This window comes from Heptranchias perlo, chromosome 16 (assembly GCF_035084215.1).
Source record: "Heptranchias perlo isolate sHepPer1 chromosome 16, sHepPer1.hap1, whole genome shotgun sequence".
Taxonomy (NCBI): Eukaryota; Metazoa; Chordata; class Chondrichthyes; order Hexanchiformes; family Hexanchidae; genus Heptranchias; species Heptranchias perlo.
In genome coordinates, this window is record NC_090340.1 from 44672470 (window position 1) to 44688812 (window position 16343).

General features: G+C 41.1%; 1 protein-coding gene across 3 annotated transcripts in view; it reads left to right on the plus strand.

The window, feature by feature from the left end:
- The window catches only part of znf821 (zinc finger protein 821), a 37929-nt gene that overhangs the window by 16051 nt on the left and 5535 nt on the right, over nt 1-16343 (plus strand). For 2 of the 3 annotated variants that reach the window (XM_067997501.1, XM_067997500.1), the window contains exons 2-4: nt 6425-6750; nt 10320-10489; nt 11756-11922. In XM_067997501.1, the coding sequence (XP_067853602.1) occupies nt 6654-6750; nt 10320-10489; nt 11756-11922 (434 nt within the window). In that variant the 5' untranslated portion in view covers nt 6425-6653. The remainder of the gene's footprint in view (nt 1-6424; nt 6751-10319; nt 10490-11755; nt 11923-16343) is intronic. The other variant, XM_067997499.1, reaches the window with a different exon arrangement.

The following is a 16343-nucleotide window of genomic DNA, read 5'->3' on the forward strand; positions in this document are numbered from 1 at the left end:
AATGAGCGTGTAATCATATGTGTCCATGGTCACGCTCTTGTGTTGAGGTCCAGAGAGGGCACTGCCTAGCCAAAGCTCTGGCAACCGCATCCAGGGTCCAGTCATGACTTTGCCCAGGAGGGCGTACCCTGAATTGCCATCAATATGAGCGGCCATACAACATCCCAAATCTTACCAGCCTCTCCCACTGCCTTGATAACTCACTGGTATGATTCATACACTCGACCATCCCAGCTGCCTGAATGTGAAATTTTTGCCTGATTCCTACGATCCTTAGTATCTCTTTCATTGGCAGGCCCCAGCGAGTGAAAATATGCTCGATAAGTACCTTTTGCAGTTTGGGTAGCAGTGGCTTGTCTTCCAGAGATAGCTTCAACCCTTCCATTAAAGGCATCTTTGGACCATGAGCCTTCATCTTTGATGGCTGCCTGGACTGACTTTATCCTCACCATGCACCCCTGAAGAAAAGGGGTGTTTCACTTTGAACTTTTCAGACCAATTTCTTAAAACAAAAAGTAGTACAGTCCAAATACTTAACTTCAGCAATACAGAAGTACGGGTTAATTACTTGCTTGTCAAAACCTTAGAGGGTGAGGGAGGATTCAATCACTTTAGCACAAAGTGTTTTGAAGTTCAAATTGATTTTTATAACTGGAGCCCATCCTGCAACCATAACTTGTAATTCTTTAAAGCAGCATTTTATCATTTTTCACAATTAAATTCTGGATAAAATCTGTTAAAACTAGCAAAAATCATTAGTACAGCATTTTGGTTCATGCATCTCATTTTAAAGCATTTAGCATTTATTTTTAAGAGGTGTCCAACATTTTATTGAATCTTTTGGATAGTCCAACTGCAGGACATCTCCAGATTGTCATGGAGATAGCAGGAGATCCTTAATTCATTTCCTTTTTTCGGTCACTTTTTTTTCCTGGCCACATTCAATCACAAAGAGCAAACTGAGCATCCCTTTTGATAACAGCTATCACATTCCAGTATCATTAAATCAATAGAATCACCTCCAATGTCAAAATTTTAAGACACTCACCGTTAGTCAACACAACTCCAGACATATCAATTCACTCAACATTCACTTCAAATCATTAAGCATTAAGAAATTCAAAATGCCAATTTTCAGATGTGGTAATCTCATATCTGGAATTTGAGACACTCTCATTTTAAAATAACCAGAATTTCACTGTGGCCACAATAGAATCATAGAAGTTTACAACATGGAAACAGGCCCTTCGGCCCAACATGTCCATGTCGCCCAGTTTATACCACTAAGCTAGTCCCAGTTGCCTGCACTTGGCCCATATCCCTCTATACCCATCTTACCCATGTAACTGTCCAAATGCTTTTTAAAAGACAAAATTGTACCCGCCTCTACTACTGCCTCTGGCAGCTTGTTCCAGACACTCACCACCCTTTGAGTGAAAAAATTGCCCCTCTGGACCCTTTTGTAGCTCTCCCCTCTCACCTTAAATCTATGCCCCCTCGTTATAGACTCCCCTACCTTTGGGAAAAGATTTTGACTATCTACCTTATCTATGCCCCTCATTATTTTATAGACTTCTATAAGATCACCCCTTAACCTCCTACTCTCCAGGGGAAAAAAGTCTCAGTCTATCCAACCTCTCCCTATAAGTCAAACCATCAAGTCCTGGTAGCATCCTAGTAAATCTTTTCTGCACTCTTTCTAGTTTAATAATATCCTTTCTATAATAGGGTGACCAGAACTGTACACAGTATTCCAAGTGTGGCCTAACTAATAGAAGTCTGTTTTTTGCAATTTCATAGGTTAACCTCAATAACTCCAATTTTAATTCAGCAATATTAAAATTAAACACAAGACAGAACAGATAAAATGATCAATATAGCATGTTCTTACTAAAACACAGTAAATTACAGTCGTTTGTTTCGTTCTTCAGGCCCACCTCTCCAAAAAAAAACTACAAAAATACTGAATGTAACTGCTTTCACAGATAAACATCTTTGTAACATTACACAAGAGAAGAACACATAATAAGCGTTAAAAAGGGGGCATAGCTCACAACAGCGGAAAGAAAGCACTCTGAGGACAGGCTTTTTAAAGAGACAGTATACTGAAAACAAAAGAACAAATTTTGTTGTTTGTAACACTCTCCTTTCTCCTTCTTGATTCCATCATAGACTACCCTTTTTCACTTAAACCAAGTATCAATTTCTGATTGTGACTTAACCCCATTCTGTACTGACTCAAAGTCTCAAGCTCACAGTCTGTCCTCACTCAAGCCTAGGCTGGTGAAGGTCCCTCCATATTTCATTTTTGTTCCTCATCTTTCAACCTACCCTTCAGAACTTCAACTTGCTCTCTCAACCACCCTAACTCTTGTGGTTGAAACAAGACTCCCGCTTTCCAATCCTCCTCTTTCATTTTCTTCTCCTTTACCAGTTTCTTCATCTTAGTCTCCACCTCGCACAAAGTCCAACAGATTTTAACTAATACAGTATAAGTTCCTATTTTCTCCTGGATATTATAAAATCATAGAAAGTTACGGCACAGGAGGCGGCCATTTGGCCCATTGTGTCTGTGCAGGCCGAGAAAGAGCTATCCAGCCTAATCCCACTTTCTAGCTCTTGGTCCATAGCCTTGTAGCTTTCGGCACTTCAAGTGCATATCCAAGTACTTTTTAAATGCTTTGAGGGCTTCTGCTTCTACCACACTTTCAGGCGGTGAGTTCCAGACCCCTACGACCCTCTAGGTGAAAAATATTCTCCTCAGCTCCCCCCTAATCCTTCTACCAATTACATTAAATCTGTGCCCCCTGGTTTTTGACTACTCTGCTAAGGGAAACAGGTCCTCCCTATCCACTCTATCTAGGCCCCTCATAATTTTATACACCTCAATTAAATCACCCCTCAGCCTCCTCTGTTCCAATGAAAACAATCCCAGCCTATCCAATCTTTCCTCATAGCTAAAATTCTCCTGTCCTGGCAACTTCCTCGTAAATCTCCCATTTAACGTGTACTCCTTTGTCTTGGTTGCCCTCCCCAAATGCATTACCTCACACTTCTCCGGATTGAATTTCATTTGCCCTTTTCTGCCCACCTGACTAGTCCATTGTTGTCTTCCTGCAGTCTACAGCTTTCCTCCTTACTATCAACCACATGGTCAACTTTGGTATCATCTGCAAACTTCTTAATCATGCCCCCTACATTTAGGTTTAAATCATTGACAAAAAGCAAGGGACCGAGTACTGCGCCTTGCAGAACCCCACTGGAAACAGCCTTACTGTCACAAAAACACCTGGCGACCATTACCCTTTGCTGCTTCCTGCCACTGAGACCAATTTTGGATCCAACTTGCCACTTTCCCTTGGATCCCCTGGACTTTCACTTTTCTGACCAGTCTGCCATGTGGGACCTTAGAATCATAGGTTATAGCACAGAAGGAGGCCATTTGGCCCATTTTTTTTTTATTCGTTCATGGGATGTGGCTGTCGCTGGCAAGGCCGGCATTTATTGCCCATCCCTAATTGCCCTTGAGAAGGTGGTGGTGAGTTGCCGCCTTGAACCACTGCAGTCCGTGTGGTGAAGGTTCTCCCACAGTGCTGTTAGGAAGGGAGTTCCAGGATTTTGACCCAGCGACGATGAAGGAACGGTGATATATTTCCAAGTCGGGATGGTGTGTGACTTGGAGGGGAACGTGCAGGTGGTGTTGTTCCCATGTGCCTGCTGCTGTTGTCCTTCTAGGTGGTAGAGGTCGCGGGTTTGGGAGGTGCTGTTGAAGAAGCCTTGGCGAGTTGCTGCAGTGCATCCTGTGGATGGTACACACTGCAGCCACAGTGCGCCAGTGGTGAAGGGAGTGCCAATCAAGTGGGCTGCTTTGTCCTGGGTGTTGTTGGAGCTGCACTCATCCAGGCAAGTGGAGAGTATTCTATCACACTCCTGACTTGTGCCTTGTAGATGGTGGAAAGGCTTTGGGGATTCGGGAGGAATCCCCAAAGCCAGTCACTCGCCGCAGAATACCCAGCCTCTGACCTGCTCTTGTAGCCACAGTATTTATATGGCTATTATATCGAGTCCATGCCTTGTCGAAAGCCTTGCTAAAATCCACATAGACTACATCAAACGTGCTATCCTCATCGACCTTGTTACCGCCTCAAATTTTTTAATGAGTGTTAAAAGAAATTATATTACCTTTTTTGTTACAGAAAAGTAGAAGGAATAAGTCGGATAGAGCTATACTTTTGTTTTATCCACCAGAGTTTTTACTGGCTTTCCTCGCATCTTACCGTAACTATCTAAATACTCCCTATATTTTTTCTTTTCAAAATCATGAGTCCGTGCGAGGATATACTCTTGCCATATTAAACAACCCGTCACTAAAACCATGAGTCCATGTGAGAATATAATGGGGCAGAACTTGCTCCTGAAATAAGAGAGAGCTCAATAACGCTCTCCACTTTTTATGGTGAATCGAAGAAACAAGTTGCCGCATTTGCACTTGCGCAGTAAAATTCGGCAGTCGTGAACTTGTTCCTATCGGTTCGCCGGCGATTTGATAGCTGCGAATTAAAGGGCCATCGCATGTTACAACCACAGAAATCACTGAAAAATCGTAGACTTGCTTATCTGCCCAGCTGGACGTAACTAATTATGCCACCAAAAGGTATGCTTGAAAATACCAGGTCTAAACTAAGTTTGAAAAGTGCAATAACTCTCTTTATGACTGCCAAAAAAAAATTAAATTTAAAAAATGTAGAGTCTCATTACTCCTTATTTTAATAGTTTTTGGTAATTTAAAAAAATATTTTTTTTTACTTTTCCCTTCTGTCTCTTTTTAATTTAATCCAATTATTGCTTTGGCTTTTTATTTAAAAAAAATTGTTTACAATGACTTCCAGAATACTAAATTTAAATGAATGAATTCTGCTTGTCTGCTTGTTGGTGTGACTTCTCTTCCTGACAGATTTTGTGGGCGTGTCTTCTTTCTCAGACATTTCTATGTGAATCAACCTACGCTGTTCAGAGTCTAGGTTGATTGCGCACAATTCTTTATAAAAGTTCAAAATCATGCAAGTCGACGCCACAGAGCCCTCAGTAAGTACATTCGTAAATTTATTTCGTAGGAGCTGTAGCAATCATTGCCACTCAGCGCAAGTTCTGCCCCAATCTTTTGCCACATTAAACAACCCAGCACTAAAACCATGAGTCTGTTCGAGTTAAGCAACCTACCGCTAAAACTGAGTCCATGCGAGGATATAGAGATTGCACAAACTTTTTTTGACACTTTTAGTTGTGTGTGCAAGAGGAGATTCTGTTCGGGCTCATTTGTATGTGTAACACTGTACACCACCTCGCGCTCACGTTTTCTAAGGGTCAGGGTATGCAAATAACTAAATTAATTGAATTGCTAACTAATTAAATTTAGTTGATCTTAGAAACTTAGTAAATTTATACACTGGTGTTTGTTATATTTCAATGATGTATACTTAAGTAGCTGAGAAATGCCCCGAAAAAATGATCTGGGGCTTGCTGCTGCTGTTTCCTGGTGGATTTTGTATACGTTATATTTCATAATGAAGTGCTGACGAGGCCAAGTGAGTCTTGGGACCTCAGCTCCTGCTATTTAATCAATTACTGCATTATTAAATGAGATATCATAATTAGTCTATCATTGACAATCCTGACATAGTTGGATTGCAGCCAATACTCGTTTCGACAAGGCTAGTGACATGGTCTGTAATGTAATTTTTCACACCAAATCGTATCTGGACGGTCTATTGTGACTGAAGAGAATTTGTTAATTTTTCATGAGGCTTGAGTAAATGAGGAAGTATTAATACCACATTGTTACATGGAATTTTTAGCAGGAGTCTAAATAAGCCTACGTTCAGGAATTTCATGTGCGATTATAAATTTATACCGTCCAGCCTGAGGATTGTGATTTCCTGCGTGCATGCATGGCTTTTCTTTTGACAAGTCAGTTAGAGTGCTATGGAAGTGGAGGGGCTTCCCAGCATCCGTCTTAGCGCCACTTGTCCATTTCTTTGCAGCCAAAGTGACAGATGTGCCTATGTTTTTGGGCAGAATTAATGCCTCAGGTGTATTGTCTGTGACTGAAAATCTTACATCTAGCATTTGTCTGGTGTTGACAGCTCTAATTATAACACTGTTCAGATTGGTCACCAGAGTTTCACTGTGGGTGTCTGGTATGATATTGTTTGTGCCATAATTAGTCCAATTAATCCAAAGTAAGGAAAGCTTTCATCTGGCTAGCAGTTTTCTTGTAGTTTGACAACTTGAATCTCTATAGATGACTTTTGCAACTGAAATATTTTTATTTGTAAAAGTGTGACTCTCAATATTCATGTTTCACTTTGACAGAAAAAATAAAACATGTGCTTTCCATAGATTTTTTTTCTGTTTTCTACCACAGGTGGTGCTGTGAAAATGAAGGATTGGTACAGAGCAGCCATTTTGTGATCTGATTGTTTTGTTTGGAGTTTCTCACTTTTATACTTAAGAGGAATATTGCCTAACTATTTAACTCAACAGTTTAGAATACACCATCAAAAAATGCAACAGTTGACATCTTCACTTCTTCAGAAGATACCATAAATTGAGAAGTGTTCTGTGTTTGTACAGTGGTGCAGCATTCTGTAGGGATGGAGGAGTGTGTGCACACAGATAAAGCTGAAGTTGGTATGACAGAGTCCATTAGTGGCCATGGAAACCAAGAGGAGGACTTTGTTGACATAAGAGGTAAGTTTATTTTAAAATGCAGACATAATGGGTCCTGGGATTCCCAGATGAATCTACCAATAGTCCTATCAGGGTATTTTCTACAGGCTGAGACCATTGACTAATTTGACTTGTATATTCTGATGCTTTTATAGCTGTGTTTTACATTAACATTGGAAATAAATGTGGTTTCATGTTTTCAATATTATATGTCTCTTTATACAAAATGGTGTGCCCAAGTACAATTTTTCCTTTTAGTTTTCAAAGTTTGCATAGTGTTAAAGAATTATATACAGAACCATAGTACATCACTAAATGCATTGTATGCTGACTAAACAGATTGTAACAAAAGCAAAATACTGCAATGCTGGAAATCTGAAATAAAAGCAGAAAATGCTGGAAATACTCAGCAGGTCAGGCAGCATCTGTGCAGAGAGAAACAGTTAACGTTTCTCAACTTGAAATGTTAACTGTTTCTCTCGCCACAGATGCTGCCTGACCTGCTGAGTATTTCCAGCATTTTCTGTTTTTAAACAGATTGTTACCCTGTTCTGACTTTGAAGAAATGCTACTGCAGTTCATAGAGTAAAATATAGCATCTGATTTCTGTCAAAAGCACAGCTAATAGATATTGTGATAAACCTTAAAAGTATATGACCCTTCACGGGCACTTTGTAATAACACTGGATTCATTGATTCTGTATGATTTCAGGCCCTTGTAGCAGTAATATGTGCTCTTGTCAAGATGCTTAACCTTGCTCACTAGGAGGACCCAGCACATGTCAGTGAGGAATAATATTGTTTAGAAAAAAAATCTTTTTAAAAAAATAAAGTATCTGGGACTATCTTGCTTCAAACTGCTTGGGTTTAGTTTTCTTTTTATGATGTCAGACCCCCTCCCCCCTTTCCATTTTAAATTGCAGCATTGTCATTTACTCACGTGTATCTGCTATACATAAGGATTTTCCAATAGACTGTACAAACAACTATGAGCTTTAGATCAAACTTGTTGTGAAGTGACGGGCTGGTGTATTGAAATTTTGATTACATGAATTAAAGTCTTGTATATTTTTTTAACTTGTGTTCCAGAACTGCTTTGATCCTATAAAATGCACCTTGGTTCCTTACAGTGAAACAAAATGTCAAACTTTTTTTTTAAAAAAAAAGTAAGGTTTTTGGAGTGTACATTGTCTGAGGTAGCCACGTTTTTAAATTTTATTTTACTTCTGTTTTTGATTGCACTTGTATCAAAGGGTTTTTAGATATTTTATCATTGTGTAAAAATTGTGGTTATCTTAAGTTAGATGCTAAACAAAAACCTTTCATAATTTCCCCCCACACAATTTTTATTGAATTTAAGGGTGTATATTCACATGCATATTTCATGAATTCACAGTAAATTTTTATTAGTGTGCTTGTACATTGTTCCATTTAAGGTGGCTTGGCTTGGTTTGCCTGTGCGGAAGCAGTGGTTGAAGCAATTTAGCTTTGGTCTGTGGGTGCAGTTTTGTCGAAGCGGGGGATCCAGCCTGCTAATAGTTACTTTGGTGGGTTTGTTGTCCTTGCCCATCTATTGGTGGATCATTGTTGGCCTACAGTCTTCTAAGGCTGTTGGATATTTTAAGAGTGGGTATGCTGAATAGGCCCCAAATTGCTTGGTATTTTGAATCCAGGCAGAAGCTGAACATCACCCATCTAAATTAGGATATCTTCCACATGTGTGCTGAGGGTCGCCACAACAGGACGATGCAAAATCTTGAGCTAAGTGGTAGCACTTGGCTCAGTAGTAGTGCCCTTGCCTCTAAGTAAGTGTCCTGGTCAACATTTTATCCCTCAACCAACACCGCTAAAGAAACAGATCTCGTTATTTATCCCTGCTCTTCGTGGAATCTTTCTGTGCACAAATTGGTTGCTGTTTGCCTACATTATAACAGTGACTACATTTCAAAAATATTTAATTGGCTGTGAAGCACTTTGGGGTGTCCTGAGAATGTGGAAATCACTATATAAATTGGACGTTTCTTTCTCCCTCCTTGCTGAGCTAGTCTGAGCTTTAGTTTATACCAAATGTGGTATTTTACATGGCCATTCTGTTTAGTCCCCATTGCTACAGTTTTAAACATTCGATCTTTCCTCCTACCTTTTTCTCTCTCTCTCCTCCTCCCTTCCCTTTATTCTTACCCTCCACCCCTAAATAGTGATGACTGATTAGTGGTATATGAGTGTTGGCAGACATCCAGTATCGTGCCTAAGTGGCCATTTTACTCATCAATGTAAACAGAGAAATTGGTAGGCTTCCCCTGATGGCCACACATAAATGCTCCTCCCAGCAAAGCACTAGATAGCACTAGATAGCAGTTGAGAGCAGAAATGCAGGCTGGGTTTTTTTTCCCCCTTCCCTAGCTCATAGATACAATGGCCAATTGTAGTCCTTTGGTTGATATCAGCTATCCTGGCACAGGCCGGGGAATGAACTTTGAATCTCCCTGGTCTGCATAGCTCACTGTTATTGCAGGCAGTGTATTTACCCACTGAGTCATGGGGGAAACTCCATCTACCATGTCTTGGGGTGGGAAAACCCAGAGATAACTGCTTTAATGCTGTAAACAATTTGGGGGTGGGGGAGTTCTTTTTCCCCAGGAGCAGGTGAATTGACATTCTGGAGGGGAATGTAGAGAGGGCCAATGATTAATCTGCTGGCAGTGTCGAAAGGCTGTTGGTAGGGCCGAGCAGGATGGGTAGGAGGTTGGAGAGGTCAGTCTTAGTGGGTGGGATGGTCATCGAGAGGGGAGGATGGGGCAGTTAGGATTGCTGCTCATAAACGAGCAGCAAAGGGTGCTTCAGAGAATGCTAAGAGAAGTACAAGAGGGTAACCATGGACTTATTCAAGGGGAAACAAGCTTGGGACAGCGGCAGGAGAGTATGAAGGTAGAAGAGTACCGTTGGATTGGGTTAGGGATCATGGGGCGAGGGGACAAAGTACCTGAAGGGAGAGATGGGATGGTAGTATGGCATGACAGATTAGACAGGACGGTCATGGACAGGAGGAGATGAAACGATCAAAAATTGAAGTCTGAAGTGCCTGTGGTGAGATCAAGCCAACTTGTAGATGGCGTGGAATTAGCTTAGAGCGTCCACAAATTAGTGTCCAGGTTCAGAATCAGTTGTGGAGGGAGGATAGATCCAGGAGACATTCAAGGGGGCAGAGTAACAGCTGAGGCACTAGTGGAGGTTGTCCAGTGGATACAGAGGGCCAATGAGGAGTGGAGATTTGAGCATGTGTGTACAGGATGTAGAAACTTAAATCGTGAAGCTACTTCCCAATAACTGATGGTAAATGTGTTGTCCAGTATGGAACTGAGCCATACAGGCTGGAATTCCTAAAGCCAGTTTCTTGAGTGAGAAAGAATTAAAAAACTTGAAAATCTGCTTTTATATTTTTGGACTTCTGTTGGATTTGGATTTTTAAAAAAAGAATATCAATAATGTAATTACAATGTAAACATTTTTCCAATATCTTGCAAAAAATATTGTCTGAGCAACACACCAGTTTCTGATTTCTTTCTTCAATTTCTTTTTTTTTTAAAAAGAGAATTGTGATGGTGCAACACAATATTCAGAAGATGACTTATTCCCTAAAGAATCAGAAGATCATCTTTTACCCACCAGGTTGGTGCCGGCCATAAGTAAAGATGAAATTGGAAGTAACATGAAGCGACCAGAGATGAGCAGGAATTTTTCACAATCTGAGGACAGCCAGGTAAATTGCTATGTAATCTATAGAGTCTGAAATATAAGGTTAGGAACTGTAATTTACTTCAGAATTGGATGCAAAAGAAACAGGCCAGGGATCAGGATCTTCCTGGTTCGATGAGTGTTTATTTCACATTTTTAACATACCTTTTTTTCTGCCCCCTTCTCCCATCTCTCATGACATCATTGACTCTCCATGGGCAGAGGCAGTCTTTGGCTGCCTTGGCTAAGTGGCTGTTAACCTGAATAGCAAATGTCAGTAAGCTATTTGAACAGGGGACTTTTGTATATTAGCTGGATGCTATTCATGTATACTTCCACCAGAGGTAGCTGGATGGTGATCCAGTCCAGGAACTTTGGTTGTTTTTCTTTCCTTATCTCCGGAAGACTGAAGCTGATTGTAGTGCTATCTCTGTCAAGCTGGTGGAGTTTAGTTAATTCAGCATTAAGCCAGAGATAAAACCTGGGAGCACTGATATATTTAAGGCTACACCATTTACCTATTTGGCCATCAAAGCAACCTTTTTAAAATTAGATAGATGTTTTGTAGATGACCACATAAAGATTAAGGCCATTATAGGGCTTCACTTGATATTTGAACTTTGGTAAAATTGTAAGAAATATAGCACTATTTACATCTAGGAATGCTGTTGCAAAGTTACTGGATGCCTTTTGATAAATCAGTAAAGCATTTTCTTACGGTAGACTTGCAATTATTGTACCTAAATTTGTATGAATTCAAAATATTCTAGGGACACTTTCTTGTTTGCCCTTCCTCATCAGGACGAGCAGCAATATTTTAAGAAATAAAGGATAACTAAAACCTCTGTGCTGCAATACAAATATCAAATCTGGGTCCTAACTGAGTTTTGGTTAAAATTGATTTTTGGCACGAAAGTAGCCCATAGTCACCTGATTGGTTGATCCGTATCCAAATTTAATCCACCTTGCACGCACATTCGTGTGTGTTTTTGGTTTATTCCTTCCCCCCCCCCCACCCCCCCACAATGCCCCTTTAGTTCTATTCCTTTCTTTTAAAATGCTGTTCATCTGTAATTTTTCCAGGTTCGGATGAAGGGTTTGCACCTGAGCCGCTATCCATCTGTTCTCTCAACAGATGCTAACTAACTTGTTGAGTGTTTCCAGCATTTTCTGTTTTTGTTCCAAATTTTACTTACTTAGTTTTAGATATATATTCTTCTAAAATGTGTTACTTGACTGCTAAAAGTTGATACGAGGCTGTATTTGTGAACTCCTATTTTAATAATTCTAGCACCATGCAGATATTGGAGGTACCAAGGGGCTCATTTGCAGTATTTGTGGGAGTACATTGAGCTGCATTAGTTCCCTGGATAAACACATGTTGATCCATTCCGGCGAGAAACCATATCACTGTGCAGTGTGTGGGCAATCACTCACAGCAAAGGACCACGTGCACAGGTCAGTTATCTATTAATGCTAAGCCATTGTAAAAATGTAGCAAAAACTATATAGTCCAGGTCTTAATTGTGAAATAATTGTTTGGACATTTGTTATGTGTATTGCTAATTTTTGGGAATTAAAGCATGAAGATGTTATGATCTATTCTGATTTTCAACCATCTCTTGCAAAAGATGCAAATTGTTACTATTTTTTTTCCTGATTCAGAAATATGAACGTTTCTATTTTTATGTTTAAAAATAATTTTGTCGGGCATCCCCGCATCATCCAGGGAGAGTGGAAAGATTGGAGGTCTATTCTTAAGTATTGCCATTCTTACCAACTGCTGGGAAGTTGTAGGAGATCAGTAGAAAACCACCCTGCCTCAGTGCTTTGCTCAACGCCTCCCCAAAATGGCATTGCAAAGATTGTTTCTAACTTCTACCCCTCTTACCATCACGTGGTCCATTTCCGACCCCTTCCCTTCCCTGACTTCTCTATCTCCATTTCTGGGGATAGGCTGTCAACCAATATCTACTACAAGCCCAGTGCTACCTTGATTATACTCCCTCCCACTCTGCTTCCTGTAAGGACTCTGGTCCATTCTCCCAGTTTCTCCGTCTCCATCACATCTGCTCAGATGATGCCACCTTCCAAACCAGAACTTCTGAAATGTCTTCCTTTTTTGGTCTCCTGTGCATCCCCGATTTTAATCGCTCCACCATTGGTGGCTGTCTTCAGCTGCCTAAACCCTAAGCCCTGGAATTCCCTCCCTAAACCTCTTCGCCTCTCTTACCTCCTTTTTAAGAGGTTCCCATAGTGCAGGTCGACCTCGGGTGCAGACGACCCTGCCGACCACAGGGATCCCCACTTCAAGTACCAGCCTACATACACCTCTGCTTCTAGTGGCTCTGGTGCAGCTAGAGCACCTAGTGCTACTGCATCTGCAGTATCTTGCTTGTGCAAAAATTGTTACCTCCCCCTGGCGTAGCACATGAATGAACCAACAGTGCACCACTATGCAGTTGAGAAACAGCATTATAAATTGCTCTAAGTAAATAGTGCAGGCAACAAAAAAGGAAGAATAATATACAATATTTTCATATTGACCATTACCCATTGTAAGAAGCAGAAAATTTATATAACAGTTTAATTTTTTTCCCCTCCACCATATCACACCTGCTTCTTGGGCCACTTCCAAAAAAGCCTCGGGGATTTTCCCCAAGTTTCTCCTCATAATTCCTTGTTCGAGAAATGGGACTTGCATTTCTTCTAGGTTTTAGAGATTGGTAGTAAATGTTAGTGCTCCCTTTAGTTCACAAGTGGTTGGGAGATGCAGGTGTTGCCATAGTAGTGTTATTCTTTAGTCAGTTGCACTAATATAGATGAATGTTTTAATTTTCCCCTTCCTGCAAGCTGCTGGCTTGGTCTTGGGGTAAAGCTCTGTGGTCACCCTCCAGTACCTTGCCCAAGCGACCATTTTTAATATGTGAATCTTAATAGTGAGTTTTGATTGGCTATTTGGGAGAAGGAGGGCACATCATTAATGAATCAGAATCTGCCCCAATCAACATCCACACATATTCACTTTCCAAAAAGGTTTCATCAGAAGGAAAAACCCTGGTTGATTCTTCACCCCTGGGCACAGGGACACGGTGGAAAATTGTAGTGACCCTACTATTACCCTGGCTGAGATCAACTAACTCGGTGCAGATGGAGAATTAAAGCTGAAACCTTCTGGTCTATATGGCATCTAGGGGAGCTAGATGAACGTTCATAAATAAAACCTTTTTGTGGGGAAAAAGTCAGTTCTCCCTTTTCAACTTGCTGCAAAATGTTCCAAAACACACACATTTTCAATGGTAGTCCTTTAGTTTGACAATAGAAGCTGTAGTGTTAGAACATCCAAAGTATGTGATCCCCATTCTGTGTTGAACTCTGTGTGGATGATTGTAGGAGTGCTACAATTGACTTCTGAAGCCCTGGGCTGGAGAGGGTAAAATCTAGAACAATTTAAAATTTATGGCACAGGAGGCCATTTGGCCCATGCCTGCGCCAGCCAAAAATGAGCCACCCAGCCTAATCCCACTTTCTAGCTCTTGGCCCGTAGCCTTGTAGGTTATGGCACTTCAAGTGCATATCCAAGTACTTTTTTAAATGTGATGAGGGTTTATGCCTCTACCACCCTTTCAGGCAGTGAGTTCCAGACCCCCACCACCCTCTGGGTGAAAAATCGTTCCTTAGCTCCCCTCTAATCCTTCTACTAATCACTTTAAATCTATGCCCCCTGGTTATTGACCCCTCTGCAAAGGGAAATATGTCCTTCCTATCCACTCTATCTAGGCCCCTCATAATTTTGCACACCTCAATTAAATCACCCCTCAGCCTCCCCTGTTCCAAAGTAAACAACCCCAGCCTATCCAATCTTTCCTCATAGCTAAAATTCACCAGTCCTGGCAACATCTTTATAAATCTCCTCTGTACCCTCTCTCGTGCAATTACATCCTTCCTGAAATGTGGTGACCAGAACTTTACGCAGTACTCAAGCTGTGGCCTAACTAGTGTTTTATACAGTTCCAGCATAACATCCCTGCCCTTAAGTTCTGTGCCTCAGCCAATAAAGGAAAGGATCCTGTATGCCGCCTTAACTACCTTGCCTACCTGTCCTGCTACCTTCAGGGATCTGTGGACCTGCATCCCAAGGTCCCTTACTTTCTCTACACCTTTCAGTATCCTCCCATTTATTGTGTACTCTCTTGCCTTGTTTGCCCTCCCCAAATGCATTACCTCACACTTCTCTAGATTGAATACCATTTGTCACTTTTCTGCCCACCTGACCAGTCCATTGATATCTTCCTGTAGTCTACAGCTTTCTTCCTCACTATCAACCACACGGCCAATTTTTGTATCATCTGCAAACTTCTTAATCACGCCCCCTACATTTAAGTCCAAATCATCAATATATATCACAAAAAGCAAGGGACCTAGAAATGAGCCCTGCGGAACTCCACTGGAAACAGCCTTCCAGTCACAAAAACACCTGTCGACCATTACCTTTGCTTTGTGCCACTGAGCCAATTTTGGATCCAACTTGCCACTTTCCCTTTGATCCCATGGGCTTGTACTTTTTTGACCAGTCTTGGTCCCACATAGACTGATCAGTCAGAGTTTGCATCCTTGATTGCTCTCTGATGAAGACTGAAACTGGTTCAGCTGTGATAAATCCCCTGCACTTGAATAACCCACTGACGCTTGCTGTTTAGGCTTGTACATTAAGAATGGCCATCAAGGTGAAACTTTAGGACTGTCAACAGGCTCTTTAGCTATAGGAGCATCACAGCAGAGCCCTGATGCTGTTTTTGCTTAACTTCCTCAAATACACATTTACTGCAGGGGTTACTGGATAGTGATCAGGTAGGAACCTTGCCCAAAGTTTTGGTTGGGGGGGTGGGGTGCGGGGGTGGTAGTGAACCATGTATACTTTCACCCTCCAAATCCCGCAGGCTACATTTTACAATATGTTCTGGTTGTCATTCCCAGTTCAGCTGCTTCACCACAAAAAATTAAAGTGGTGGAGCTTGCTATTTCTTTTCCTGTCATTAATTATATATAAATGTCTGCTGCACACAAAATGGCCACCAGATCTACCAACATAAAGCAAAATGTGTACACAGACCTTTTAACGATCGCTAATTCGTGTTGAATAAAGTATTCATGTTTTAGAGATTTTTTTTGTAATATGACAGGAAAAAAATGTAATGCAAAGATAATTAATTTTAGTTTTCTTGTCTCCAGTGATCAATGATGCATGCTAGTTCACATTTAGAATTTGGACTCTACATTGTACAGCACAGAAGGTGGCCGTTCGGTCCATCGTGCCTGTGCCGACTCTTTGAAAGAGCTATCCAATTAGTCCCGCTCCCCTGCTCTTTCCCCAAAGCTCTGTAATTTTTTTCCCTTCAAGTATTTATCCAATTCCCTTTTGACAGTTACAGTTGAATCTGCTTCCACCACCCTTTCAGACAGTGCATTCCAGATCGTAAAAACTTGCTGCATTTAAAAAAAAAAAGTTTCCTCATGTCACCTCAGGTTCTTTCGCCATTCACCTTAAATCTGTGTCCTCTGGTTACCGACCCTTCTGCCACTGGAAACAGTTTCTCCTTATTTACTCTGTCAAAACCGTTCATGATTTTGAACACCTCTATTAAATTTCCCCTTAACCTTCTCTGCCCTAGGGAGAACAACCCCAGCTTCTCCAGTCTCTCCACATAACTGAAGTCCTTCATCCCTGGTACCATTCTAGTAAATCTCTTCTGCACCCTCTCTAAGGCCTTGACAGCCTTCCTAAAATGCAGTGCCCAGAATTGAACACAATACTCAAGCTGAGGCCTAACTAGTGTTTTATAAAGGTTTAGCATAACTTCCTTGCTTTTGTACTCTGT